General features: G+C 36.5%; 1 protein-coding gene across 3 annotated transcripts in view; it reads right to left on the bottom strand.

Moving 5' to 3' along the window:
* Window positions 1-17800, bottom strand: part of NBAS (NBAS subunit of NRZ tethering complex) — a 163294-nt gene that overhangs the window by 7505 nt on the left and 137989 nt on the right. For all 3 annotated transcript variants that reach the window (XM_061989926.1, XM_061989927.1, XM_061989925.1), the window contains 3 exons: window positions 15233-15372; window positions 9389-9533; window positions 3194-3322 (listed from right to left, as the gene is read on the bottom strand). In XM_061989926.1, the coding sequence (XP_061845910.1) occupies window positions 3194-3322; window positions 9389-9533; window positions 15233-15372 (414 nt within the window). The remainder of the gene's footprint in view (window positions 1-3193; window positions 3323-9388; window positions 9534-15232; window positions 15373-17800) is intronic.

Here is a 17800-nt window from a genome sequence, read left to right on the forward strand (position 1 = left end):
ATTACCAGTATAACAACCAACAGGTAACAGAATACTTACTTGTGCTGTGAAAAGTATAAAAATCAGTCTTAATCTCTGAGAGAGAACCAAGTGAGTAGGCAACACCGAAACCCTTCCGAAACACCATCTGACTCAAGGGCAAACTGAGCCCTGTTGGCTTAGTGTCAAGCTTATTCAAGCAAACCGTATTTTTTAAATTACTCACATACCACACAACGCAGAAGAAGAATAGTTATTTCTGTTATCTAAGAAAGACAAGTGGCAGTTTATAAAAAGATACACAATAGAAAGGTCTGCAATTTCAAAATGCTTACACAAAATCTTGGTTGTTTTATTACAGGCAAAAGCTATACAATTCCTAGTATCAGCACTTCAGCATCATCCTTAACTGTAAACATCCATAAAGCTGTCAGTAACATACAACAAATGGCTAACTAATACATTGTATCAGTAAGCAAGTGCTGTGTTTTTCTCACAGTCATGTTTGTGAGCTGTGTTAGCAGTACGTCAGGAAATCAATAGCTATGATTTCCCTTTGCCAGATGTTATTTGTCCTTTTCTTGTTTAATGTAAGCAGAAATGGGCACTCTATGAAAAATTCATTAAGAATTCTACAAAAAGCATTAACAGTCCAATTACTGTTTTTAAAAGGCAAAAAGTATCCATATAAAATTCTACTGAATAAACAGCAACATAGCTAAGAAATACAGGCACTTTCAGTACAACACTAGCTAATGTAATCATAAGAGATGCATGTGAAACAAGGAGTAAGAGATACTTTTTAAACAATATAAGACTGGCTATTAAATTTAGCCTGGCACTCTCCTGTACTAGATGCCTGCCTAACTTGGGCAGTGGAATGTCACATTCGAAGTACTGCCTAAGCGCTGGACCTGATTTAATAAAGTCAAAAGTTAATTTTTCATTGACTTAGGACAAAACATTAGAATAAAGATAAATGCTTCAAAAATTCTAGGTTACCTAGCGCTCTTACAGAACTATGTTCTCAAATTAATACCGAGTTCAGATGGAAAGAACAGAAACAGGTTATCAAGCTGCCTCCTGCATAAGAAGGCCAAAAAAAAAAAATCATATTAGGTTTGCACAGTTATACAAAGTGCTTTACATTAGTAAGAATATAATATGGTCCCTGGCCCTGAAACTCCAGTATAATGCAATCAGCTGTAGCACACTAGAAAGAACAGACCAGTAAACAGAGCAATACAATTAGTAACCATTCAGAAAGTGCTACTGCATTGCATTATGTTTTAAAAATGGTTAAATAAAATGTGCTCACAAATTCCTGCTGACAAGCTTCAAAGCTAGTCACACTGCACCTTTCATCTGTTAACAAAAAAAAGTCAATCTGAAAACATTAACAAGAACACACAGTTGAGAAGGTGCCTGCATATCTCAGATTCCTACTTGCTTTTCAATAAGATCATTTTGTTTAAAAACAGTTACAAAACTGTCTTGTTTTGCAGACAGAAACTTCAAAATTGGAAGTGGTAAAAGAAAACTACAGTAGATAATCTACTATTGTTTTGGTAGTTAATATTTATAAAATGATGTTTTGTGGAAAACTCAGAACATTTGTGGTTTATTTGTAAAAAGTAAAAGGAATAGGAACATCTTCATAAGAACCCGTGGTTCTTTGCTTAGAATGCCAAACTCAACTAGGAAATACTCCAAATTCATGCTGGATGCTAACTATGGTATTGGAGTTTTGCTACAAGCAGACATGTATTACATGTAACCTTCTGTGCTACCATTTTAAATGTTAGAGAACAAGTTAAAAAAGCAGGTGCTTCATCCATTTAGGTAACTAAGTCCTTTTGAAGGAAAATTAGCATCAAGTGAGATGGACCCTATGCTTTGAGACCTATTCCTTCTCTGACCGGTCTTCTCTGCTCTAGAAAGGAGATAAAATCCTTTCTCAGTCTATCCAATGGATGCAAAGAGAAAGCTTCTGGAATATACTGTGCAGCAAAAGAAGGAAAGACACAGCACATGAGGAAGAATAAGTGAGGAGAAAAATCCTGGGAAGCGCAGGATTTAGAATATCTTTCCTAGGGAACAGAAGATGACGTGGAAGAAGGAAATAGGATTGCATCATTTGTTGAGACCAAGAAATCTGAAGAAATTGTGGTGATTAATATAATACAAGAGTTGTTAAAGGTTGCTGCAGAAATAGGGAAATGTATGCCTATTTTGCCTGTCTCAGAAGAGAGTTATAATTTCTATCTTAATTTCTGTAAAACACATTTTCAAAGCTTTTGTGTTTTGGAGATGATTATTTTAAAAGATATATACAGTTCTATTTCCATATAGACAGTTTCATTTTGAAGTAGCATAAGGAAAATTTACCATCTATTATTATTTTGTATTGTAATGTGCAACCGAGAGCTCCCTAAGATAAAGTACAGAATTTGGAAACATTAAACATGAGGTTTTTTCTACCCAAATATAATTCTGGAAACATTCAACGTAGTTAATTAAGACAGACAAAAAAGCCATTCCTTTTCATACACAGGTCTGAGACATTTTCTCCCTTCTCTTTTGTGGTACAATGCTAGATTATCGACTGTAAGTAACAAAATCCAAAACAGCCAGATTGTACGTGCACAAGTTCAATTACAAGCTTCAAGACGTTTTAAATCTAGTTGTGTTTCACTACTTGTCCAAAGGGAAAAAAAAAAGTATGTAAGGGTTTTTTTATCTAGAAACTTTGCTGCAGTATTGACTAAAACCTATTTAGAACTGCATGAAAATCCCTAAGATATCATCACAGAAATCAGTGATTATAACAGCTCTCCACCTATATATAAACAGACCACCAAGTTTTTCAGAAACAAGCTAACTCATCTGATGTACTATCACTTTAAAAACCCCTGAAGTGCTAGAATATGAACACAGAGATAACAATCTACTTCATGTAACAGAATAACTTCTGTTCCACCACACTGACTTAAAATAGCATACTAGATAATTTCAAGAAAGTGTTTGAGTTTTAATCACCTCAAGTATATATAAAAGACTTTACTTAGCCCAGTGTTACCACTCACTGTGGAAACAATAGCTGTGTAAAATCTTAATAATAAAGGTCTCAGTAGTCTCTGCTTGCTATATGAAAGATAGAAGAGCTAATTTATTACTTCAGACTCTGAAAGGTGGTTAATTCAACTGTTCAAACCTTAGCAATAGCTCTTATCTGCTCCAGTGCCACAGCGTGAAGATCTTGATCTTTGCTTTCTACCAGCAGCTTTAAGGACGGCAGCAGGAGGGACTGGTTAAGCAGCAGCAAACATAATTCTTTTATACACTGAAAATAAAAGTAAATTAATTTGGTGAGATCACTGGAGACACTAATATCATAACTCACACTGAAATTCATGAAAATTTTATGTCAAATACAAAATCTTTCACAATATATGGACTCTGTGTTGCCAGTAGTTCTTTGGAATCTTAAAAAGACAAATTTAAAAAAGTGTGGACTACAGGGTTATTAAGTGCAATATTTGTTATATTAAGACAAGCAGGCACTGAATCACCATTACAGAACTATTACCAGACTTGAAGTTTTACTGAGAGAAAGGCAGCAAATCACAGCTCTCTGTGAAACCAATACATCTGTGCTTACTGAACTACTGCAAAACACAGGAAGAAACTTAACACACATCTGTGATATTTCTATAACCAAATGATGCAATCACAGAAGAGGAAATAACAGTTCATAAAAAATTTCAATATCATAACATTCTGTTGCAAAATCTTTATACTTTTTTTAAATTCAGGATTAAATTTTAACAGCTAAAGTTTTCCTCATTTATCTGATTTCTTTTTTTTTTAATATAGCAAAAATTCAGTTTCACAAATCTTCTGCAAGATGAAAGTGGCCACAGAAATATCTTTTGAATAAGAAAATAAAAAAACCCAACAATCCCATGTGTTTCCAAATCTTTACCCTGGTCTTGAGTTAAAAAAACTACAACACCCTACACATATCTTGTAAGGGATTTTTACCCAACATTGCAGTGATTTATTCATTTATACATCAAAAAGTAGTTCAACTAACAAATTATGTTATAAATCAAATTATAACTTCCCTTCCATTTTTGTCCTTTCCAAGAATCTGAGTACTTTGTCACAACCACTTCCCAATGAGACCTGTCAGATGTCCCATATTCCAGGACAACTTTCAGTGCTCTTGATATTGATGATAGTCACCTTGAAAATGGTATCTAATTTGTAATGTTGCTCTCTGTTTCACTTTGGAATTTATGAGAACAATAGTCAAAGGAACTCATCAGCTGAATATTCATCTGAGAGAATCCAAGGCCTATTTTTTTATTTTTTACATCTTTGGTAGCTTAATGAAAAGTGTAACAATTTAATGACCAAAATGCAACCACACTTTTAGCAGCATTGTTTTAGTAGCTGTGAACTTAAATGCCTAAAAAATATTTGAAGCTGAAGAGATGTTTAGTGCTCTGACCTCAACATCCTGATGCCTGCCCTTGACTGGATCAGGGAGCTCTCTGGCTGTGCATGGCTCAGTCTTTACCTTCAAGAGACATTGCCTAGAGGATATATTCTATCATGCTGAGATCTGAGTCACAGAGGCAAGGCTTATTCTCTTACCCGATAAACTTGTAGTCTGTACTGCTACTGCTTGTTGATATTTTCAGTGAAGGATATGATATAGGATCACGGAATAAGAAGATTAAACAAACACATAATCCTTTGTCTGATCAGTCATATGCTTATTAAACTTTTGTTAATTTCATATTCCATCATATTTCTTTTCAGCAGTATACATAACCATTCAAGCAATCATAAAGTTAAAGGTTCACACTACATGTCTCCTTTTCTTGAAAAAGTTTATCCACAGCAATAAATGCAACTTATGTTAGAAAAATAAACCCTGAGATTCATAAGATATATAATCTGAACAAATAAGAAATTTTGTCACACTTGGTTAACTTTTTCTATCGGAAAGCCTTTCAAAACTAGCCATAAAAGCAATGCCTTAAGAAACATCCCATAATTCTAAAAGAACCCCAGATCATGTTTAGGGATTGTGGGAGGAAGAAAAGGAAACTGGGCAAATTGTAAAATGTAACTAGCTACTGTACTTTTTCAAACCAAAGAGGCATGGAGAGAAATGATGCAGATGCTGCATCACAGTTGACTGTCTCAATGAGCCACTTTAAATAAAGAAAAATTAAATCTCTCAACAAGCAAATGCAATAATACAGATATTAACATCGCTATTTCAAGGCAATAACATTTGACTCAGATGACAGACCAGCATTTTGTTTTCTTCATAGATGCTTCACAATTACACTCCAGTATTGGTTACACAATCTAAGGGGACATGTTGTAATACAATTGTATCATTCATCACAGAGGCAAAAAGGACTCAGCATAAGAAAACAAATGTTTAGCTATCCACTTAATTTCTGTTTATCTTACAATAGCAGATTTTGAAGCCAATGATCATATATTTTGGGTAGTTACCAGACAGATGACTTGAGTAACTTTGTGCTTCAAGATCAAGATAACATGTCTGGTAGACATATCCAGTCTTACCTACAAAAATGTTTGAGTATAGAGAATTCATCATCTCTCCTTAAGGAAAAATATCTATTTCAACAATTAATTTTACTTACTCTCAAAATATCATGCCTTATGCTAAAATTTGAATTAGTATAAAGTAAATTAAACTGGTTCTTTTTATGTCTGTCTTTGTACATTAAGAGAGACTTTGATTAGCTTGTGTTCCATCTAAAAATATCTGCAGAATACAGTCAATCACCTCTTGATCTCTAATACACCACACTTCTTTCACTTCAAGGTATTTTCATCCATGCACTAATTTTTGCAGGTTCTCTCTTCTGTCCTTCATTTTTCAGTGTCCTCTTAGAATGGAGTCATATTAATAACAGAGTGTTTTACTTCAGTGGTTTAAGGAGAACAGTACTTCTAATTGACTCTTCTTCACTTAAATTTCTTATAAGGCAAGAGTGGACTGCTTCTGTTTTCCTAATGACACTATGTTGTGACTAAATACATACTGATATGAAAAAGATAAATGTCAAAAAGTCAAGAACAGCAGTCTTAATTTTTTTTTATTTTGCTTTAATTCTTACTAAAATATCTCAGACAAATAAGCAGTCACTCATAATTTTCACCCAAAGAAATAATAAATTAAATTAACTTGAGACATCACCCTCAAGAGTATGAGAGGTTACAGAAGACTAGCAAAGAGAAATACATTCTGTCTTTCACACATGGAAGGAAGCAGGCACACAAAGGGAAAATATACTGTAGATCTATCATCCACTCCCAGATCATGAAAACCATCAAAAAATAAAATGTAAAACCAAACACAAACAAAATTTGTAAGGAAATATGTTCCCACAGAGCTCTGCAACAGGTTTGGTAATTAGGAATAAGGCCATCGCTATGGCATATTTTGACTTTAGCAAGACTTGGAAAACATGACATGAAACACTCACTGTCCTTGGCACTGGGGAAATAAAGTGTAGGATAGTGTGGTCCAACTTGCAAACCCTTGCCATGGCCTCTATCTCTTTTTCCACTGGATAAGACTGGACAACTTGTCAAGCACTGAAGACCCAAATACTACAAATACCTCCTTGTGTGTCTGCCATAAATGCCTGCAGTCCTGTTCTGGACAGAAACTGGAAATCAAACCCTAAGTAGCAAGTCACCACCTTGGCTTACAAACTTCTGCAAGACAACTTTCGCCTTCTATCTAGTTACACAGCTATCAATAGTTCACTGTGACACCAGCGAGCCATGTAGATCAGATTCTGTGTCTAGTATTATTCAGTATTTTCATGGATGGCTTGAAGCGCTGGATAAGAAGTATCAACAGTCTGGAGAGGCTGGAAGCAGATTGAAGGGCTGCATTTAAATTCAAAGTTATCTGAACAAAATGATCAGAGACAACTGTGAATGAAATAAAATATACAACAAATTCATATAAAAACACAGTAACAACTACCTACAAAAAATAGATAAAAAGAGATCAATTGGCTGCTATGTTATTCTAGGAGATATGCATCTGATTGGCCACTAGGACCCCAGTGTGATTACAGATAAGAGCATTCTCCCATTTATGTTTTCATGTCAACTGACACAATTCATACATTGACAAAAAAACATGAGATATTCAGATATATTCTCACTTTAACAATTACTGGGGGGAAAAGGATTTGCCTGCTTCTACAGAGATTGATCAGGCAGGGCAGATATCAGACAGTCCAAACACATGTGTCTTCAAAGCAAATACAACAACGATTTTTTCAGCTAGGAGTAATAGGAAGATCTATCCACTGAATTGTGTAAAGAAAAAAACACCAACACATGCACACACACAGATACAAAGATTGAAACTATATAACTCTCCACAAGGCATTAAAAAAAGAAATTGGCTGTTAGAAAATAGAAAGACAAGGAGAAGGTAAAGGAAGAAAACAAATTTCTGTGATTACACCTAAATAAACTGTTTTTCTAACTTCTACACCATCATTTTTTAAAATCTCATCATTCTAGGTCTGTCTTAATCAGTTTATTTATTAAACTGTGAAGTTATCTGAACAGTTTAAATGTCATGAATCAGATGTGAAACTTATTCAGTCACATGGTCTCAATTCCCTAATTTGTGCACTTAAGTACTACAGTCATTCACACAAATAAGTTATTCACATCATTCCCTCTCTTCCTACGTAGAGACTTTTAGCATGTTATAGCATGTGTCTGTAGGTAACTGTACAACTACAAATTTTAGTGCATCTCCTGTTGCTGTACAGCCTTTTAGTCATTAAAAAAAAGTATTTTGCATGAGTAAAGCTATTTATGCTTGAGGACCAGACTATCTTCACATGATACTTCTATGCTTACATCTACATGGAAGGCTCTTCCAATGTCCTGTACCATTAAAAAATGGAAGGCACCTCCAACCCAAGCTGCCAACCAACACCAAAACCATCAGCAAAGAGGGACTTGTTTTGGAGTTCAAGAAAAGGTTTGCTCAATTAAGAGAAGTGAGCAAATTACAACCCATTCTTGAGCAGACCTCTTGGTAAACTGACTGCTGTGTGAAAGTGACTCTCAGTGGAATTTCTCTTCCTGGATCACTGAGGTGAGGTAGAAAATTGATGAAGTTTGACTACTATGCACAAATAGCTTAGAAGCTATGAGGCATCATTCTACAACTTACAAAGAACAGCTACATACTATTAAGCCAGCCCCAGGAATACAGAAAACACCTGCCTTCCACCAAAAAAACTGGTGGATGAATAAATTAATAAATGTATTATTCACTGTAGCTTACTGACACTTTCTGGAATCATGTTTTACATTTTGAATTTGACTCAAATCAATCTGTTGGACTATTTAAAACGCACACACGCCCGCCTGTCTGTATTTTAAATAGAATTCTGCTTTTACTCCTAATATCAACTGTTGTCTACAACAGACTGTGACTGTGTGAAGATAATTATAAAGGATTAATCATCCTACTAAAAATATGTACATGACTTCTTTGAAGTTAAGTTTATTAAGCATTTCTCTAATCTATCATCATTAATATACAATGTTTACATACAAAGCATTTAGTAATTTTATACTCAAGAGATGCTTGTATTGAAGTATGCATACAAAGTTAAGAAAGACAGAACACTATAGTTATTATAAAGTAATTGCTTGTATTTTTTTTTTCAAGTATTCCTCACTAAATCTTTATGCATTTATTAGTGATAAAATTACCGAATATTTAATTAACAAATTTTGCCATGCTGACTTGAACAATAGGCTGTCAAAGCCTTGCTCCAAATATGTTGAGGAATAATTTACACTGGAACAGATGTCTACAAATCAACTAGTCTAACTAGCCTTTACTCAAAGCAAGTACAACAAGACCAAATTGCTTATGACACGATCCATTCAAATTCTGAATACCCTCAAGGACGGAGACTCCACATCTCTTCTAGACATCCACCTACTCTAATGTTTCATCACTTCAATGGCGAAAAATGTTTTCCTTGTACATAATTAGTTTCTGATGATGTAACTTGTCCCTGTTGCCTCTTATCACTGAGCATGTGTGAGGAGAAGATGGTTGCATCTCCTCCACGTTTCCTCATCTGTGTATTTAAAGACTGCAATATGATCTCCCTTAACCACCTCTTCTTAAGACAGAATGAACCCAGTTCTCATAGTCTCTCTGTGTTTATTGTGCTCCCATTCCTTAATCACCTTAGCTCTCCACTGGACTTGATCCGGTATGGTAACATCTTTCCTGTAGTTGGGACCAACAAACAAATGCATATCCATGACACCTAAAGTTAAAACTTACCTTGACAGGGAGCATGTGCTTTGTCTCATATAAAGAACGGCAGATTTTTAAAATTTCATTTCCTGTGTTCTCCTTTTCCTCAGCTGGGCATCTCTGCAGCATAACAGTCCCCAGTCTCACCCAGGGATTATCATCTGTGTGGGACCTGGCCAGAAAAAACAGACATGCGTATAGGATATAATTATATGTACACAGTACCATCATTTTCTGTCAGTGGTTTTGTTGGGTTTTTTTTCATGTGTATATGTGAATTGAAGTATCACCTCATGAAAGAGACAGGAGAAGGGTTTGAGATGTGCCATCATTCTTTCAATGCAACAAAGAAGCTTAAAGTATTCTGAATTATGACATGCTGTTACAGTCCCTGAGGAATCACACACCAGATAAAGACTGATCAAATCGGAATAACGTAGGAACAGCTTATGCTGGCTTCTTATCAGCTGATTTCCCAAGCAGAACAGTATGAAGGGAGGGGTGACAGGAATCCAACATTCTCAGTTTTGTCTGCTTTGATCACATTCTAACAGCATCTGTCTCTCAAGTAATTGTCTCATGCTTCTGAGTGGAGAAAATAGTTGTAAGATTCACATTTTAATTTCTAAGTCCAACAATTACAAACAAGTTTTGGGGTTTCTTTCATAGCCTATCCAAACAGGGTAGGAGAGTGGAAGTATATGTGCATCTGTATTTGTCTGTTAGTAGGCACGGATGCACACACATTTCTTTTTCACCGTTAAAACGTTCTTTTCTTTCTACATAGAACTTCATGCCCTGTCACCATTACACAGTCAAACAGATGGCAGAAAGCAGAGCCAAGTGAATTTTGCCATGCATGATGGCAAAGACAAGGTTTACTATAAAGTCTGTTGCTGGAATGTTTCTTGGCTTACAGCTGCTACTTTCTGGATCATGGAAATGCTAGGCTACTTTTGTTAGGGATAAGTATACTTGCTAGGACTGGATGTACTGACAGAAGCGGCTAGCAAAACTGAAGCTTTTATTAAATGATAACATGAATTGTAACATTGCAACACATCTACACTGCCTTTTTCCTAATGTGAATTAAGTTACTTCAATTCCTACCTACAGTGGGCTAAAATCATGCACAATCACAGATTAGATCATGACTATATTAAGCCACAGTAACATGACTACAGGATTCATCTGTGCATAAACTTAGGAAGGTATAAAAAGCAGTTTAAAAATCACCCCATCAATCTCTTTGGCCATTAGTCAGCACCTGAAAGATGTGGAAAACTTTTCATTTCAGCTTGAAGGAAAAACCTCACAGCAAGACCAAATCTGACAGGTTGGTCTTAAGAGTTCAGTATAAATTAAATACTCATCCAGCAAAAGTGGGAAGCAGCAGTAAAGTGCTGTCAAGACATTGCTTTTCAAAGACCTTTAGCAGCAACTGTTGAAAGTAACACATTAAAATTGCTGTAAATGGAGTCCATTAAGAGAGTCTGTTGGTTTGGCATATGCCAAGGAACAAGTCTGACAACTCTGCAGAGGACAACCAGCAGTATCTACTATTACATACATAAAAACTCTCTCCTGCTCATCTTTCACTTTCAAAAGTACACATCTTAAATAAAAACTCCACATGAATCTAACGTTATACCCTAATATGACAAACCAGACAGAGATCCTAGGAGTGGGTAACTCTGAATGCAAACTAAAGAGAAGTCATTGTCTTTACTCCTCCTGACAGCTTAATTGAGTCTTTCCATCAGTCACAATCACTGAGCACAGAGCTGTCACAAGTCTGTCTAGGAACAGCATAGCTCCTCCTCACCCTCCAACCTGATGGGTTGAACCCAAAGATGCCAGCTGATTCGACAAGCAGAACATGATGCACTTAATCTGTGAACCCCCAGTAAGGTCAGGAGAACTGAAAAAAAATAAAAAAGCCTGGAACTCCATCTTTGCCATTGGTTAAATTGATAGTTCCTGCTATGTGATCCATCCATCTCTTGCTTAGAGGCATGGAAAGTCATAATGAATTTACATTTTTATAGCTGCTGCCTCCAGGCTACATTAAGAAAACCTGTAAGAACTTCCCATCAGAAAAAGAGAACAAACAAATCCATAAAAAAACAAAGAAACTCCAAATCAAGCAACCAACCAACCAAAAGCCACCATACAGAACACAGAACACAGAAATAACCAGAAAGATGCAAGTCCACAATGCTTGCCATGGACAGGTTTGTTTAAGTATCAGATATATACTTTACAGATATAAAGTTTTTCTCAATAGAGTTCCTTATAATTACTTCAAATAATTGTGTTACCTATTAACAAACACCTGTTACCTGCTATCTCTAAATAAAAACAAGATTCAGTTACCAAAAATCTGATATCTATTGGTAGAATCCAGTTTTCTTCTCTCCTGAATTTCACAGTAGCTCAACTATGGTTAAAAAAAAGTAGTATTTCTCAATATGAAAACGTAATTATTTCTAAAATCCATCATGGACACTTTTTTTTTTTTTTTGTTTTGCTCAGAAGCAAGCAGGAAATTTTGGATTAAATTAAAAAAAATAAGGTGAACTCAGCTATCGAGTTCCTAAAAGCTGGTGTTTTTTTTAGTTCCAAAACAACCTATCAATATTTAAAATAAATATTAAAAATGCCTTTTGAAAATAGGCAGTGAGTTCCAAAGGAAAGCAGAGCTTCAGGTACTGTCAATAAATTTTTTAAAAACATCTTTATGAAATGCTTAAAATGACATCTGAATATGAGACATCTAGACAGAAGAGCATGCATGCATAACAAGGCTGGGAAAATAAAATTTTAAAAACTATGTAGTTTTCAGTGCTGACTCAAACAACCAAGCTACCCCTCTGTTTCTTTATAGTCAACATGGCATATTATTATATGAAGGTAATAACATTTTCCGGTAAATATTGAGCATTATTCCAGTTGGACTGTTTTAAAATGGAATAACTCAAAAATCATTATAAAAAGCACAGACTGTTAACAGAGAGGTCACAAAAATTCTTCTAAAGAAATAAAAGGCTACTAAAAAACCCACCTCTGAACTTTTGTCCTTTTATTTCTCCTGCCCTTTGAGCCTTTATAGAATGCAAATTGTATTTTCTAGCTTTCTATCAATTGTAACTACTGGATATTTACTGTTAGGTTGAAAACCAAAATTCTAAGTTTTGAGATGACTCAGACCTCCCCAGTTCCTGCACACATTATTACATAGGCAGTAAACAACCTGTTAGCAGCAATGCCCATTTTCTGAAGCAGAAGAGGAAAAAAAATAGTAAAGATTAAACAGAACTCTCAGTATGTATGGCTGAACAACTGCCCTACTTGCTCACAGTTTTTACTCAAGAATTTCTTAACACAACTTGCTTTAAAATTAGATTGTTGAAAACAAAAACCAGATTCCGCACCTTACTCCAATCCAGTCATCAAGGTAATTTTTTCAGAAACACAATTTCAGGAACGTACACATATAGGTTACGACAATGTCAATGACAATGGGCACACAGAGCAGACAATGTTCAAATAACAAAAGCAGAAATCTTCCTGGATGGCATGTATAATTCCAGGATTTTCCAAGCAAAATAATACAAATTAGTACAAGTCAAAATAATTTAAAATGTAAAGTATTTCCACTACTATGTCAAGAGGCAGCTGGAAAAGAAAAACGAACCTATCTTTTTCATGTGAATAAAAAAAGAATCTAAAACTAAACCAAAATTGTTTACTTCAGCACAATTCTTGCTCCACTATTTTTTTTTGGTCTGGATTTCCAGGCAAACTCAAGCAGACCTGGTACATCCGAACTACTCTTTATTGAGGTAATGACTATGAATTTAGCAGTGAACTTCAGAAAATTAATTGGGATTCTGCACTAGGAATCACAAGAGTCACAGGTTCACAGTGAAACCGGTATAGGTGGCTATTACTATTGAAATAGAAGGGGGTAATTTTCTCCTGAAGGCTTTCCAAAGCCTCCTGGCAAAGTCAGAGCAGTGAAGAGAGTTTCATTTCATTAATAACATAACCAGTATATAAATAAAGAATCTGATCACACGATAAATTCCTAGCATAAAGACTCAAGACACAGGCTGATCAGCCTCACCCCAGTTCCCAGGAAGACAGAGTAAATTCTTTTGGAAATATTTCCAAGCAAATGAAGAACAAGAAATAGATTGAGAACAGTCAGTATGGACTTGAAAGGGCAATGAAATGACTTGGTAGATGAATAGTTGATATTCTGTATTTAATTGATTCAAGAAGGCTTTTGACAATGTCTCCCATAACATTCTTATTGACAAACTGATTAAGCTAAGTAAGCGGACTGGGAGACAGACTTAAAACTGGTTGAATTGCCAAGTTCAAATGTTGTAACCAGCGACATAAAGGCCACTTGAAGACTACTGACCATTGTATGACCCCATCTTCATGTGTATATCCTCACATCTTCAGTGAGGACCAGGGGAGGTTTGCAGATGACAAAACTGGGAGAGAATGGATGATACACAAGAAGCTTGTGTTGCCATTCAGTAGTACCTTAAGAAGGTGGAGGAAAGGACAGAGATGAACCGAATGAAACTCAAAGGCAAAACTGAAGTCCATGTCCTACCAGGGAAGAAATGACCATTAGTACAGGCTGAGAGTCAAACAGCTGGAAAGGAGCCTGGACAACAAAGCGACCATGAGTAAGTCATGTAACATTGCAGAAAAGAAGGGTGAAAGAAAAGCTTACTGGACTGCATCAGGAAGTGTTGCTAGAAGGTTGAGAGAGGTGATCCTTCCCCTCTATACAGAAGATGTAAGACATCTAGAGTGGTGAGTCAAGTTCAAAGATTACATGGACATACTGAAATAAAGTCCAGGAAAATGCCACAAAGATGATGAAGGTATTGAGAACCTGTTCCATGAGCAGAGGCTGAGAATGAGGAGGAAGTTGAGACTGTTCAGTGTGGAAAATAAAGGTTTGGTGGAATTTTATACATTGTTAACAAGTATTTAGAAAGTGTCTATCAAGAGGATTGGGTGATACTTTTTTTCTGCAGTGTCCAGTGACAGGAAAAGGGGTAATGAACAAAAGCTGGAACACAAAGAGTTCCACTTAAGGAAAAACTTCTTTACTATAAGGGTGAGAGAGCCCTGGTACAGGCTGCCCAGGGAGGGTGTGGAGTCTCCTTCTCTGAAGTTTTTCAAAACCTGCCTGCATGTATTCCTATGTGACTTGATCTAGGTGAATCTGAGCAGGAGGTTGGACTAGATGATCTTTAGAGGTCCCTTCCTAATGCTAGCATTCTGTGATCCTGTCTGTCCCAGTATATATTCTTTATCTTTGGATATTTTATTCAGAGATGGAAATAATAGGGACTGGACCGATAAGGGAGCAGCACCATTAGTTGTACCATTATCCTCACAGACCTCCTGTAGACTCTCTGCCACAGTTATCTGAGTATTAACTTCCTAAAGTTTTTCTGCAAACTATAACTCCAAATGGAAAAAAAAACCATCCCAGTCATAACTTTGTATTTGTTTCTATGGAATTTATACATACTGCCAAAAACAAGAGTAATACATGTAACTTGAAGTTGATAGTAAATACTCCCATGCAACAGTTCAGGCAATAAAATGGTCTTCTGCCTCCTCTATGATACACACTACATATAGTATACATGGTTTGTACAAAAAAATTATTTATTCACTTCAGCTTTAAAAAAAGCTTTGTTTTTACCATTAGGACCCTTTCCAAAGGACATATCTATTCTTAGCCATGTTTTAATTTATTGACTGAAAATCAGGTGATATGATCAAGCAAAAAAACTCCTTTGTTACATGGTTGGTTGAAGAAATGCTTACCCGTTATTCATGTCCATTGGTGGCCAGGCTTGAAGGAGTAAAACCAAGTGCTGAAACTCAGATGGACTGTGACTAGACTTCAGAAGTCCCAGGAAGAGATCATACCTTTTTGCTTCATTTTCAATATCTGTTATTTCTACCTAAAAAAAACACCCAGAAAATTTGAATAAATCAATGATTTCAAAGCAATGAACAAATTACGTGTGAAGAACACAACTGTTACCAAACAATGCAGAAACACAGTAAATTTCACAGAAATCCAACTTCTTACCTCTTATTTTTAATTATATGCAAATAAAGTAGGAGAGCACATCACAGTGGGGAACAACTTAGGTGTACGTTCTTGAAATAATGTAAATCCACACAAGTTTGATTAGTTTGGAAATCTGTGGAAAATCTGTGTTCTTCAAACAACTAAAAATCTCCTAAATTTCCTTCTCTTGATCTACAGATGAAAATATATACACACATTCATTTTTAACAAGGGTAGGTGTAGTGCTTCCTTAATAGGTGTTACACTCACAAAAATTCAGTAGTTTTAACTGAATTTACAGCATCCAACCTTTTCTTCCACAGGGAGGAGCCCTGAAAGATGATTCTAAATTAATTTATCCAATGAAGAACACTTGCTGACAAGTACTCTAATATTTCTCTGTTTAGGTGTTTGAACACAAGGAAAAGAAAACCCCAGATCCCATCAGCCAAACACCAGCCAACTCTATCTGAGGTAAAGTGTCCATATAAGTTTAAAACCTGGAGCTTCTGCCAGGACTTTAAATCACTTCAGCGGATGACAGGCTCTTTTACAGATAATTACTGCTTGCAGTTTGCATGGTAAAAAAGTGCAAGGTAAAATGTCTGACTGTTGAAGGAAGGTTGCTGTAAATGAGGATCAACTTGCTACTAAATGAGAAGCAGCTACTGTGTAAAAGTTTGGCTATCACACTAGGAGGGCTTTCACAAACGGAATAGCTATTCGCTGTCTACCTGACATACAAAAGTTCTCACAGGTAAAAATAATTTGTTACAATAACAAGGCAGCTTCCTCTGCATTATTAACACATTCTAACACATTTTTTTCCTCCAAAGTTTGAAAAGTTCCAGGATATCAAACACTTCAGTTTCACCTTATAATTCTATTGAAGATACACAGCATCAACTGTTAACTTTTCTGTCTCAGCCCAAGTAGTTCTAAGAAATCAAACATGGAAAAAGCTACTACAAAAGATTAAAGATCATTCCCACCTTTTCAAACTGAATCTGATACATCAAGGGGAAACTTTTCAAAAGAAGTTGGAAAACAAAGATTGCTGATACATTTATTGAGTTGCCTACATAATTTGTGACTCAAATATTTAGTGTTAAAAAACTGTTCAACTCCTGTCTCCAGGGTACATCTGAAAGCACAGTGTACCGAAATATTTTAGATTGTGAAGAACTGTTTCTGAGATCTGTCCACTGAAAATACTTGTCTGTACTGCAAATAGCACATACATCAGTTATTCACTTGTAATGTCCCTAAATTCCATCTACATCTGTGTCATGGTTTAGCAGGGAGCTGTTTTTGCTTGGTAACATGGGGGAGCGGGTTGCAGTGAAGACCCAGTAAAGAGTTTCTGGACTCTCCCCTGGCTCCTGGGTTCAGATTCACCTCCAGTCCGGCTGGGCCAATCTGGTGCCTCTACCATCACTATTTAGGGATGAGAATTTGAAGTGCTTGGGAGGAGGTGTAAGAGTGGTAAAAGATGGAGGCGTCCACGTGGACCCCACAGTCAGAGGAGGAGGAAGGAAGGAGAAGCACCAGATCAGAGACCCCTCTGCAAGCCATGGTGAGAATGCAGGCTGTACCCCTGCAACTTGTGCAGGGCAATGGCAGGACTTAGAGCCACCAGCAGCTCCGTGTGAGTGCGCCTGGACAGGCAGGAGACTGTGTAAGGAGGTGGCCATGGTGCAGGCCGTGCTGGAGAGTTTGCGCACCGCCACAGAGTAGATCCATGAGAGGCAGAGAGGAGCTGCAGCCTTTGGGATAAATGCACGTTGGAGCAGCCTATGCAGGGCTGCTGTGTGTGTGAGGTACCCCACAGATGCGTAAGGAGGACTGGTGTGGAGCACACCTGCCCTGAGGAGAGTCATATGGCAGAATCCATCAGGAAAGGACTGACTGAAACCCCCATTCCCTGTCCCCTTGAGCCATTCAGCAGGGGAGGAGGTAAAAACATCAGGATCAGGACACTGAGCCCAGGAAGAGGGGAATAGGTGGTATTAAAGGGTTGGTCGGACTCTTCATTGTTGTACCACTCTGTCTTGTTATATGTTTGTTATGTTTTGGGGTTTTTTGGTTATGTTTTAGTTGGTATTGCATTAAATTATTTTCTGTTTTCTTCCCCAAGCCCAGTAGCCTGGTCTGTTTTGTCCTGGACCTTAAGTGGGAATTAAGCTCTCCCTGCCCTTTGGCAATCCTCAGGTCTTTGGTACTTGAGGCTAATCGTGGTCTTTTGTTCCCTGATGGTTCTAAACCACGACAATCTGTTAATATAAAATATTATAATCTTCAATATTTAGATCACA

The sequence above is a fragment of the Colius striatus genome, chromosome 2 (genome assembly GCF_028858725.1).
Source record: "Colius striatus isolate bColStr4 chromosome 2, bColStr4.1.hap1, whole genome shotgun sequence".
NCBI lineage: Eukaryota > Metazoa > Chordata > Aves > Coliiformes > Coliidae > Colius > Colius striatus.